This window comes from Oncorhynchus keta, chromosome 29 (assembly GCF_023373465.1).
Source record: "Oncorhynchus keta strain PuntledgeMale-10-30-2019 chromosome 29, Oket_V2, whole genome shotgun sequence".
Lineage (NCBI taxonomy): Eukaryota > Metazoa > Chordata > Actinopteri > Salmoniformes > Salmonidae > Oncorhynchus > Oncorhynchus keta.
In genome coordinates, this window is record NC_068449.1 from 20,250,266 (window position 1) to 20,262,785 (window position 12,520).

Consider the following 12,520-nt stretch of genomic DNA (forward strand, 5'->3'; position numbering starts at 1 on the left):
TGGGAGCCTCTTATCATGGCTCAACATTGACCCATCTTCCTCTACTTTCATCACTGCCTCAGGATACAATGCCTTCAGTACAACTGACTGACAACCTCAACCGGTCTCTCTCGCACCAGACACTTCTGATCCTCAGCAACATGGGCACCTCTATAGTTAACACATACCTTTTTTTTTCACCAATACTACACATTCCTTAGTCCCATGCCCTCCTACACACATCTAGGAATCTCCCTACCAACTGCAAAATGACCATAAACTTGGCACCTGAAACACTTGTCAGGTAGGAATGCCATACTTTGGAGAGTCCTTACTTACATAGTTGAGGAAGTTTCCCACATCAAGGATGAGCCTGCAGAAACTAGGCATGAGAGTGCTCATTCTGAGACCTGAGGAGATTTTCTTTTTAATGAAACATTCTACGCAAAAAAAATACTCTTTTAGACATTTTGAAAAACCAACACTTGAATAGTTAAAACATTTCCAGCACAAAGCAACAATTTGTTCTACATAGAACAGCATATAATAGTTACCACTCTTGACAGTTCTAACAAACACAATTATTCATAATAAACCTTACTGTGTCCTCTGCTAGCTTACAAAAATATGCAATGGATTCATAAGGAAATCATTGTAACATGAGTTTCAGTGGTGTAAAGTAAAAACACTTTAAAGTACTACTTAAGTAATTTTTTGGGTTCTGTATTTTACTACTTATATTTGACAACTTTTACTTCACTACATTACTAAAGAAAATAATGTACTTTTTATTCCATACATTTTCCCTGACACCCAAAAGTACTTGGTACATTTTGAATGATTAGCAGGACAGAAAAATTGTCCAATTGACGCACTTATCAAGAGAACATCCCTGGTCATCCCTACTGCCTCTAATCTGGCGGACTCACTTAACACATGTTTTGTTTGTAAATTATGTCTGAGTGTTGGAGTGTGCCCCTGGCTATCCATACATTTCTAAAAACTGTACCGCCTGGTTTGCTTAATATAAGGAATGTTTTACGATAGATCCTTACGTATATCTTAGAAATTAAATGTACTTTTTATACTTAAGTATATTTAAAACCAAATACTTTTTCTTTAGTAGTTTTTTACTCGGTGACTTTCACATTAGTCATTCTCTATAAAAAAGGTATCTTTACTTTTACTCAAGTATGATTATTGGGTACTTTTCCCACCACTGGTGTTTATACAGGAAAGTTGGTGTTGACTTACACTGGCATGCTGATTCAACCACCTCTGCTTTGGGCTTGAGCATGTCCAGTACTGAGGTGGTCTCCTCACACAGCAACATACAGTCTATCCTCAGCTGGTAACTGTGGGTAGACACGAGAGCGAGGATACGAAGTAGGGATGGTATGGCAGGAAAGAGAGATACCATTTGGAATTAAGAAAGACAAGTCATGGAAGTGCCAAACAAAAACAGACACCAGATTCCGTTAACTATCACAGCCAGAGATTCTTCTCTACATCCAGTTTCCAGTGAGGTGCCAGGAACTATGAAAATAGAAAAGGAACAGCAGTTACCATGGTACAGCCAGGAGAGAGATGTAGAATCGGTCTACATTGGCCAACTTTAATTTTTCTCCCAGGAAGGATTTCAGGTTATCGATCTAAATTGAGACAGAAAAGGGAGGCTCTTTAGTCAGACCACCATGTTTGCTGTATTAATAAAGGTGATTTGCAAACATTGTGAAAGTCTCTGGTACCTACAGTACCTCGTGTTTCTCAGGTAAGAGTTTAATAAGCTGCTTCAAGACCTCCACATCGAACTTAGAGCGATCCCCACTCTGAATCAACACCACAAACTCATCATGAGAGCTAGATAGAGAAGCATGGAGAAAAAAAGTAAGCTCAATGGGGTAAAAACATTGAAATCAATACCAACTTAATGACAAATTACCATTTGAATTGCTTGAGAAATATGTTCAAATTCAAGTTCTTCTTTGCGTCAATAAAGGAGATCTGTAGAGAGAAGAGGGGAATAGACATTTTGTTAGGAGAGGTTGTTTTAGGATTCATAATGAGCCATGTTTCTGGTGTGCTCCAGATACGAGAGCTGTAATGAGTGTTGACCAGTGCACCTCTTTAGGCTCCTTTTTGACAGGAGCAGCTGCCCCCTTGTCTTTGTGTTCGGTCACTGGGAGACAGAACAGCTGTTCAATGCTGGAGTAGTTGGGCTCCAGAGGAGCGTCTTTCTGAGCAGAAGTCCACATGGAATGACCATCTGTGTGTATGTTAAAGGAGGGACAGAATAACCACAACACATCTGGAATTACCTCACAAAAAAGTATCCAACCAGACAATCTTTTCCCATCCTACATAGAGCAGACTGCCTCTGTAAACACAGGGGAGGATCATTAAAGAGAGATGCCAAGGTATTCCACTCACCAGTGACAGCTCTGAGTTTCTGCCAGTTGAGCTTCTTCATCCTCAGGGTGGGGCAACGGCCTGCCTTGGAGGCAGCAGCAGAGGCACACCCCAGGGACTGGCTACTCTGGGCCACCACAATACCACCTATGCCAGGGGGAGGTGGTGGTGGAGGAGTCAGGCCTGGCATTCCGGGCAAGGGTGGGGGTGGTGGCGGTCCTCCACCGCCCATTCCTGGTGGGGGTGGAGGAGGGGGAGGGCACCCTGGGGGCACCTGCATCCCTGGTAGAGGAGTTGGTGGTGGGGGTACTCTACCTCCAATGTGTTGTAATGGTGGAGTGGGGGGTGGAGGAGGGGGAGGTGGGCACTGAAGGGGACCTGGTCCCATCAAATTGGGATATAGGAAAGGTGGAGGAGAGGACACTTTTGTGGAGCATTTGGTCAGTCTTTCTTGGTCGTTGTCCACCATGTCGGTCTGAACAGCCTTATCAATCTTCTTGGGTGGTAGACCATCCACAGCATCGACACCAGCTGTCCTGCGCTTGGAGAACACCAGGCGTTGCATAATAATCTCACAAGAGTCCATATGAGCTGGAGCACAGAAATCACACACAAACACTCAAAATCTTCTGAATTTTGTTGACATGTAACCAAGACAAACATTTTTCCTACGCACGCTGTTCACCCAGACTGCAGTCCTTTGCCCATAACTCTCTTAGAGGTCAGCTTATTGAACTATTGAATGTGTCAGGAGCGTGATGACTCACAGTCTTGATCCAGCAGAATGGCCCGGTTAGTGATGGCCTCCAAGGCTTGCCAGATGTCAGCCCTCTCGGGCCCCAGCAGCAGCAGGGCTTGTAGGATGGACAGCAGCTGGCGGGACGACGGAGAGCTGCTCACCTTGAGGTTGAACAACACACAACCAAACCTTATTTTGAGTGCACTTATAATTTTGTTGTTTACGGAACTAGCCATGAGTAGGTGACATGCAGTGCAGCTGACAGCTGTGCTCACTTTGTTGAAGAGGGTGATGAACACCTCCTGGTGACTGCTCATGTCTATGCCTCCATAGACCCTCAGCAGCTCCTCCTCATCCTCAGACATGGCCTCTTCAAACGCCTCACACTGAATGATCAAGTCCTCATCCTCCTCATCTCTGTCTCACACACACACACAATTAAAAAGGGCCTACTGAACTAGTAGCCTGTTTACAATGTTTATTTCCCACTTGCACATCAAATCAACAAAATTATTGACAAATGTGCAGGTAACAAATGCTTTGTTTAACATTTCACTCAAACTATATTGTACTTTACCAATGCATGGGCATTTCTTATCTGCACATGACAAAAAAGTCACAATGAAACGAGGAAGTAAGTCAAGGCACTCACCTAAATTTGGGCAGTATATCAAGTAATTGTAATCCTATAAAACAGAAACACTGCATTTAATAAAGACAGTCACAAAAATAACGATCCAACTCCCAATTGATCAGTTTCCTACTTTGTATTAGGTTATTAAAAAGTTGGAACACTGTGAAGCATGATCTGGAATCAGCGAGTGAAGTCGATTGCAGGTGAGCGATTAGGACATAATTATGGTGCGTTCAAGACAACTCGGAAATCTTCGACCTCAGACTTCAGTGCGTTCAAGACAACTGGGAACTCGAGTTGGATGACCAGCGTTCAAAACTATTTTTCCCAGTCAGAGCTCGTTTTTTCCAACCCACTAAAGTCGAAAGTCTGATATTTCTGAGTTCCGAGTTCCCAGTTGTTTTGAGCGTGGCATACAAGTCGAAAACTCAGACATCATATCAGAGCTTTGACTTCTGCTGCATTCATAACCAAGTGGAAAGTAGGAATTTACCAGTTGGATGCATTCAGGTGGTTGAATTCATTGAGAAACACTGAATGGCAAACAAGCTGTGTAAACCATAAACTAAAAGTACAGCTATCATGCTTGTAAAGAAATTATAGTGTTAAAAAATCATATTAATAGATTGCATTTTATAAATAATGTTTTGTTGCTGCATTTAACTGCTGCATTTAACTGCCAGAGGTAATTTCCTTATTAGGTGACGTCAGAGGTCAGCATCTGGGAGAAGTGGGAACTCAGGATGATAGATGAGTTTCCCACCAGTAATTACCAGTTGGAGGTCCGTTCAAAGGAATTTTCCCAGTCGTATGTGGTGAATTCCCCTTCCCACTTGGTTACTAATGCAGCATTCTCCTACCTGAAGATCAATGACTTCTCAATTTCTCTCTATGAGCTCGCTTTTTTCGAGTTCCCAGTTGTTTTGAATGCATCAAAAATCTATTTGCAGTAGAGTGGAGATGTGGAACAACTTTGAATAGGCTACATTTACAGAATTCTTTGAAAAATATCAAAAATGTATTTTACATTTACCGTGAATAGCAAAATCACAAAGAAAGGGAATGGCTACTTGACTTCAGACAAGCTTTTGTTAGACTGCCGCCAATAGGCCATTATAAAAAGGTAGGCATAAATCAAAGCCTGTTCATAGAGAATAGCCTACTTAGCCCAATATAATGGTGCTCTCAAAACAACTGGGAATTTGAAAAAAAAAAGGTTAAATCATGACGTAAGTGATCTTTAGGTTAACGCTCTAGAAAGATGCCTGAGTTTCTGACATGGAATTTCGAGTTGGATGACCATTCGGAGCTAGTTTTTTCCCTGAGTTCCCAGTTGTCTTGAACGCACTGAAGTCAGAAGTCGGAAATTGCCAAGTTTTGAGTGGTGAGTTCTTAGTGGTTTTGAACGCGGCATTAGACTGCTTTGGAATGTTCTTAGACTTCTTCTTATTAAATAAATAAATAATCAGAGGTCTAATATTGGGATAGACAATACTGTAACCTGTCAAGAACCATAATATTATGCATAGCATATATGACAGACTAGAGTTTTATCAAATTTTGATATGCCTACTATGCCAATATTTCTTCAACAATTTCAGCACACAAATCTACAGCATACTGTAGCTAGGCCTAATCTTGATTTCCCCTTCATTAAAACACATATTTTTCAAAAACAAAAAAAAGATTAATGTAACACCATCTATGCCAGACACAAATGCATAATTGTATCCCTGAATATGAGGTTTGCACAAGATTCAGGTGTTTGGGGACAAGATAGGGGACAGATTGAGGACAGGCATATACAGTAGCTAGAAGGACATAGTGACATACACTACATGACAAAAATAATGTGTACACCTGCTTGTCGAACATCTCACTCCAAAATCATGGGCATTAATATGGAGTTGGTCCCCACTTTGCTGCTATAACAGCCTCCACTCTTCTGGGAAGGCATTCCACTCAATGTTGGAACATTGCTGTGGGGACTTGCTACCATTCAGCCACAAGAGCATTAGTGAGGTCGGGCACTGATGTTGGGAGATTAGGCCTGGCTCACAGTCGGCAATCTAATTCATCCCAAAGATTTTCGATGAGGTTGAGGTCAGGGCTCTGTGCCGGCCAGTCAAGTTCTGCCACACTGTTCTCGACAAGCCATTTCTGTATGGACCTCACTTTGTGCATGGGGCATTGTCATGCTGAAACAGGAAAAGGTCTTCCCCAAACTGTTGCCACAAAGTTGGAAGCACGGAATCGTCTTGAATGTCATTGTATGCTGTAGCGTTCAGATTTCCCATCACAGGAATTAAGGGGCCTAGCCCGAACCATTGAAGAGGAGTAGGACAACAATACACAGGCCACAATAAACACCCTGATCAACTCTATGTGAAGGAGATGTGTCGCGCTGCATGAGGCAAATGGCGGTCACACCAGATACTGACTGGTTTTCTGATCCACGCCCGTACCTTTTTTAAAGTTATCTGTAACCAAGAGATGCATATACGTGTTCCCAGTCATGTGAAATCCTTAGATTAGGGCCTAATGAATATATTTAAATTATAACTCAGTAAAATCTTTTAAATGGTTGCATGTTGCGTTTTATAGTTTTGTTCAGTATACATTTTGTCATTAACAATGTGCCACTGTGTGACCTTGCAGATGAACTGAATCTCTGCCAAGTGGCTGAGTAGTGAAGATAAACAATGCGCCGTACCAATAAATTCCTTGCGGATCTTGTCTCTCTGTTGCAGGTCGTCTGTCCCAAAGATGATGGCGTTGATGACACTGAGGAGGGTGACCATGTAGGGCACGTTGTCTGTGGCCTGCAGCTCGTTCATGATCACACTGAAGCGATACAGCTGGGTCTTCACACCCTACGGGACAAATGAACACATTAGACATACTGGATATCATTCACTCACACTGTGTGAGGACAGCCCCACCCCCCACCCCATACACGGAATGGTTTAATATTGATCAGAAAGTAACATTAATCAATGTATTGACAACTATGGATGTAACTAGATAACAGAATTAAGTTAGGCAGTCTAATATCTGTACACTAGAAGGCATTTCTGGGGGCTAAGTCATATAGTTATTAAGTAATGTATGGAATTAATAAAAATGACTTTAATTATCCTATTTAATTAGATTTTTTTGAGCTGAAATAGCATGTAACATTTTTTTTTGTCATATCTGACTTCTGTCAGCTTTCATCAAGAATCACACATATTGTTATGTGTACTTTCCCCCCAGCATTTTTCTCTCATTATCCTTCCTAAATCACAATCAGGCAACTTATCCTGTAGATGAATGGTATAAATTTCCATAGCCTCTGTCCATTAGTGAAAGCTTGTCTGGCTGTATAACACTTGCCTTGTAATGGTCCAGGGCATCCAGGGCCAGACGGTACCCATCAGAGGAGAACATGCTCAGGGCAGCAAGCAGCTCAAACACCTGCTTCTTCACCATGGTATTGGACGTGTCCAAGGCTGTGGTAAGACATTGTCACAGTCAGTGTACACATAGGGTGTTTTCATTATGTTGACCGTGTTGCAAAACATTTTGTCTGTTGCAAAACCGAAATGGAGCGGAAAATGTTTTTCATTGAAAGTTTCTATTGGACAAATTCAGGTAGGTCCCTCCCTGTTTTGTTCCGTTTGCTCTGTTTGGTTCTGTTTGGTTTGATTTCAGTTGCAAGATGTAATGAATACAACCATGGTCACGGTCCTCATATTACATCCTGCCTCTTTCTTTCTCCCTTGTCTGGTGACCTCTAGAATGTTATGGCTTAATTTAAGGAAACGTGACGTGAACTTTGCCACTTTTCTGAAAACGTTTTGTGTTTGTGATAAGTGTGTCAGTGTATGTGAAGATGTTGCAATGCACTGTCTCTCCACACAGTGTCTCACTCCATACACTTTGTCTGACATAATAGCCTATATCTGACCTGAATTGTTCCATGTTGCCATTGTACTCCTAAATCTACAACTGAATAAAAATGTTATGTATGTGCATTTATGCTCACTATGGCCTTTACATTATATATACAGTACCAGTCAAATGTTTGGACACACCTACTCATTCAATTCTTTATTTGTACTATTTTCTACATTGTAGAATAGTAGTGAAGACATCAACACTATGAAATAACACATATGGAATCATGTAGTAACCAAAAAAGTGTAAAAAAAATCAAAATATATTTTATATTTGAGATTCTTCAAAGTAGCCAACCGTTGCCTTGTTCCAGGTAGTCACCTGGAATGCGTTTCAATTAACCAGTGTGCCTTGTTAAAAGTTCATTTGTGGAATTTCTTACCTCCTTAATGCGTTTGAGCCAATCAGTTGTGTTGTGACAAGCTAGGAGTGGTATACAGAATATAGCCCTATTTGGTAAAAGACCAAGTCCATATTTTTGCAAGAACAGCTCAACTAAGCAAAAAGAAACGACAGTCCATCATTACTTTAAGGCAAAAACCATCAAGCTATGATGAAACTGGCTCTCATGAGGACCGTCACATGAAAGGAAGACCCAGAGTTACCTCTGCTGCAGAGGATAAGTTCATTAGAGTAACCAGCCTCAGAAATTGCAGCCCAAATAAATGCTTCACAGAGTTCAAATATCAGACACATCTCAACATCAACTATTTAGAGGAGACTGCATGAATCAGGCCTTCATGGTCAAATTGCTGCAAAAACCACTACTAAAGGACACAAATAATAATAAGAGACTTGCTTGGGCCAAGAAACATGAGTAATGGACATTAGACCAGAGGAAATCTGTCCTTTGGTCTGAGGAGGCCAAATTTGAGATTTTTGGTTCCAACCGCTGTGAGATGCAGAGTAGGTGAACGAACTTTGCTGTTAACACTGTCGGTAATTTATTTAGAATTCAAGGCACACTTAACCAGCATGGCTACCACAGCATTCTGCAGCGATACGCCATCCCATCTGGTTTGCGCTTAGTGGTACTATCAGTTGTTTTTAAATAGCACAATGACCCAACACACCTCCAGGCTGTGTAAAGGGCTATTTGACCAAGAAGGAGAGTAATAGAGTGCTGCATCAGATGACCTGGCCTCCACAATCACCCAACCTCAACCCAATTAAGATGGTTTGGGATGAGTTGGACCACAGAGTGAAGAAAAAGCAGCTAACAAGTGCTCAGCATATGTTGGAACTCCTGTTGGAAAAGTATTCCAGGTGAAGTTGTTTGAGAGAATGCCAAGCGTGTGCAAACCTGGATGGCATACAAGTGGAAGTATACCAAACATTTTTTGATATACTCAGAGGACCCAATATTAGCAAGTTTTAACCACTCCTATATAAACGACAGATTATCAGACACGCAACAAGAACGTCTGATTTCATTATTACTGAAACAGGATCCAAGTGGTATATATAAAGATCCAGTCCATTTAAAAAATTGGAGGTCTCTTAAACTTTAGTGTTGTGATGGAAAAATTCTAGCTAAATTCTTGGCACATAGAATTTAAAGGTTTTGTCAGATATTATTAATTCTAATCAAACAGATTTTTACATGGACGATACATTGGAGATCATTTAAGACAAGTACTGGAAACAATAGAATACTATGGATTATCAGGGAAACCAGGCATGGTGTTTTCACTCCCTGACCTTAGAGATCATTTTTATGTCTCTATTTTGGTTTGGTCAGGGCATGAGTTGGGGTGGGCATTCTATGTTTTCTATTTCTGTGTGTTTGGCCGGGTGTGGTTCTCAATCAGAGGCAGCTGTCTATCGTTGTCTCTGATTGAGAACCATACTTAGGTAGCCTTTTCCCACCTGTGTTTTGTGGGCAGTTGTTTTCTGTTTTGTGTCTTTCTGCACCTGACAGGACTGTTTTGGTTTTCGTTCATTTTCTTTGTTATTTTAGTTATTTCAGTGTTCAGTTCAAATAAAAGTATGAACATGTACCACACTGCGCTTTGGTCCACACCTTCTTCCACAGATGATCGTTACAGAACTACCCACCACCAAAGGACCAAGCAGTGTGGCCAGGAGAGGCAGCCCCAATCATTTATTTTGTGGGGGCACACGGGACGGTCGGCGGAGCAGAGGATGGAACCAGAGTCAGCCAGGGTGAAATTGGAGGTGAGCGACGACAGCAAAGCAGAAACAGTGAAGGAGTTGATGGGGAGATTGGAGGAGAGAGGAATGAGAGAGTTGCTGTGTTGGTGCATGAGGCACGACATCCGCCCGATGGAGCGTGTCCTCGATTTGATGTCACCTGAGTCAGCTCTCCATTCTCATCCTGAGATGCGTGCTAGCCGTCTGGTGAAGACTGTGCCAGCCCCAAGCACCAGGCCTCCTGTGCTCCTCCCCAGCCCTGCACGTCTTGTGCTAGCTTGGCGCTACAGATCTCCAGTACGTGTTCTTAGCCCGGTGGTCTATATTCCAGCTCCCCGCATCTGCCGGACTAGGGTGAGGATCCAGCCAGGAGGATGGTGCCAGCCCTGCTCTCCAGACCTCCAATGCGTGTCCTCGGGCCAGGATATCCCCTGCCGGCTCTAGGTATGGTTTCCCCAGTTCGCCAGGAGATCCCAGTGCAGCCTGTTCCAGCTCCCCGCACGTGCCGGGCTAGAGTGGGCATTCAACCTGGAGTAGTGGTGTCAAGGCTACGCACCAGATCTCCTGTACTCCCCCACAGCCCGGTCTGTCCTGTACCTCCTCCACGGACCAGCCCTCCTGTCTGGAGCTGCCAGAGTCGCCCTCCTGTCTGGAGCTGCCAGAGTCGCCCTCCTGTCCGGAGCTGCCACTCTGCACTTTGGTCCACACCTTCTTCCACAGATGATAGTTACAGGTTTTCATAGCTGATTTTGAAAAGGCTTTTGATAGAGTACGACTTGAGTTTATATATACAGTTGAAGTCGGAAGTATACATACACTTATGTTGGAGTCATTAAAACTTGTTTTTCAACCTCGTTCGAGAAGTGCAAATCAATCTCAGAACAACAGCAAAGGACCTTGTGAAGATGCTGGAGGAAACAGGTACAAAAGTATCTATATCCACAGTAAAACGAGTCCTATATCGACATAACCTGAAAGGCTGCTCAGCCAGGAAGAAGCCACTCCTCCAAAACCCACATTAAAAAAAGACAGACTACGGTTTGCAATTGCACATGGGACAAACATCGTACTTTTTGGAGAAATGTCCTCTGGTCTGATGAAACAAAATATAACTATTTGGCCATAATAAAAATGGGGATGCTTGCAAGCCGAAGAACCCCATTCCAACCGTGAAGCGCGGGGCTGGCAGCATCATGTTGTGGGGGTGCTTTGCTGCAGGAGGGACTGGTGCACTTCACAAAATAGATGGCATCATGAGGTAGGACAATTATGTGGATATATTGAAGCAACATCTCAAGACATCAAGTTAAAGCTTGGTCAAAAATGGGTCTTCCAAATGGACATTGACCCCAAGCATTCTTCCAAAGTTGTGGCAAAATGGCTTAAGGACAACAAAGTCAAGGTATTGGAGTGGCCATCACAAAGCCCTGACCTCAATAGACAATTTGTGGGCAGAACTGAAAAAGCGCATGTGAGCAAGGAGGCTTACATACTTGACCCAGTTACACCAGCTCTGTCAGGAGGAATAGGCCAAAATTCACCCAACTTATTTTGGGAAGCTTGTGGAATGCTACCCGTAACTTTTCACCCAAGTTAAACAATTTAAAGCCAATGCTACCAAATAGTAATTGAGTGTATGTAAACTTCTGACTCAATGGGAAATAAAAGCTGAAATAAATAATTCTCTCTACTATTATTCTGACATTTCACATTAAAATAAAGTGGTGATCCTAACTGACAGAAGACAGGGAATTTTTACACTGATTAAATGTCAGGAATTGTGAAAAACTGAGTTTAAATGTATTTGTCTAAGGTGTATTTAAACTTCTGACTTCAACTGTATATGTGTAAATGTCTGAATGCTTATGTGTGTATATATATATTTATATTTACAAAAAAATGTATATGGTGGATAGGAAATGATGCAGACAATTACATTGATGGAAGCAACAATCTATCAGAAATATTAAAGCTGATACACCCCCTAAAATATAAATATATATATATATATATATATCTTTTTTTTAATACAAATAACAAAATAAAGAGTGCAAACCTGTCATCAAGGCTAAGGGTGGCTAGTTTGAAGAATCTCAAATATAAACTGTATTTTCATTTGTTTAACACTTTTTTGGTTACTACATGAATCCATATGTGTTATTTCATAGTTTTGATGTCTTCACTACTATTATACAATGTAGAAAATAGTAAAATAAAGAAAAACCTTGAGTGAGTAGGTGTGTCCAAACTTTTGACTGGTACTGTATATACACTACTGTTCAGAAGTTTACTTGTTTTTGAAAGAAAAGCCATTTTTTTGTCCATTTAAATAACATTGAATTGATCCGATATACAGTGTAGACATTATTAATGTTGTAAATGACTTATGTTGCTCGAAATAGCAGATTTTTAATGGAATATCTACATAGGCGTACAGAGGCCCATTATCAGCAACTATCACTCCTATGTTCCAATGGCACTTTGTGTTAGTTAATCGAAGTTAATCATTTTAAAAGTCTAATTGATCATTAGAAAACCATTTTGCAATTATGTTAGCACAGCTGAAAACTGTTATTCTAATTAAAGAAGCAATAAAACTGGCCTTCTTTAGACTAGTTAAGTATCTGGAGCATCAGCATTTGTGGGTTCGATTACAGGCTCAAAAT

The 12,520-nt window shown here is 41.5% G+C and overlaps 1 protein-coding gene across 14 annotated transcripts in view; it reads right to left on the reverse strand.

Annotated features, from left to right (window-relative positions):
- The window catches only part of LOC118362437 (inverted formin-2-like), a 29,261-nt gene that overhangs the window by 7,531 nt on the left and 9,210 nt on the right, over nucleotides 1-12,520 (reverse strand). For 8 of the 14 annotated variants that reach the window (XR_004821200.2, XR_004821199.2, XM_035742768.2 and 5 more), the window contains exons 3-14: nucleotides 7,137-7,252; nucleotides 6,475-6,634; nucleotides 3,780-3,813; nucleotides 3,403-3,544; nucleotides 3,156-3,288; nucleotides 2,410-2,979; nucleotides 2,103-2,245; nucleotides 1,922-1,983; nucleotides 1,737-1,839; nucleotides 1,546-1,631; nucleotides 1,234-1,334; nucleotides 319-389 (exon numbers count right to left, since the gene is read on the reverse strand). Coding sequence is in view for 12 of the 14 variants with exons in the window: in XM_035742768.2 (XP_035598661.1) it covers nucleotides 319-389; nucleotides 1,234-1,334; nucleotides 1,546-1,631; nucleotides 1,737-1,839; nucleotides 1,922-1,983; nucleotides 2,103-2,245; nucleotides 2,410-2,979; nucleotides 3,156-3,288; nucleotides 3,403-3,544; nucleotides 3,780-3,813; nucleotides 6,475-6,634; nucleotides 7,137-7,252 (1,721 nt within the window). In the remaining 2 variants the exon portion in view is untranslated. Of the gene's footprint in view, nucleotides 1-318; nucleotides 390-1,233; nucleotides 1,335-1,545; nucleotides 1,632-1,736; nucleotides 1,840-1,921; nucleotides 1,984-2,102; nucleotides 2,246-2,409; nucleotides 2,980-3,155; nucleotides 3,289-3,402; nucleotides 3,545-3,775; nucleotides 4,030-6,474; nucleotides 6,635-7,136; nucleotides 7,253-12,520 lie in introns of those variants that run through there. The other 6 variants (XM_035742770.2, XM_052486177.1, XM_035742772.1 and 3 more) reach the window with 6 other exon arrangements.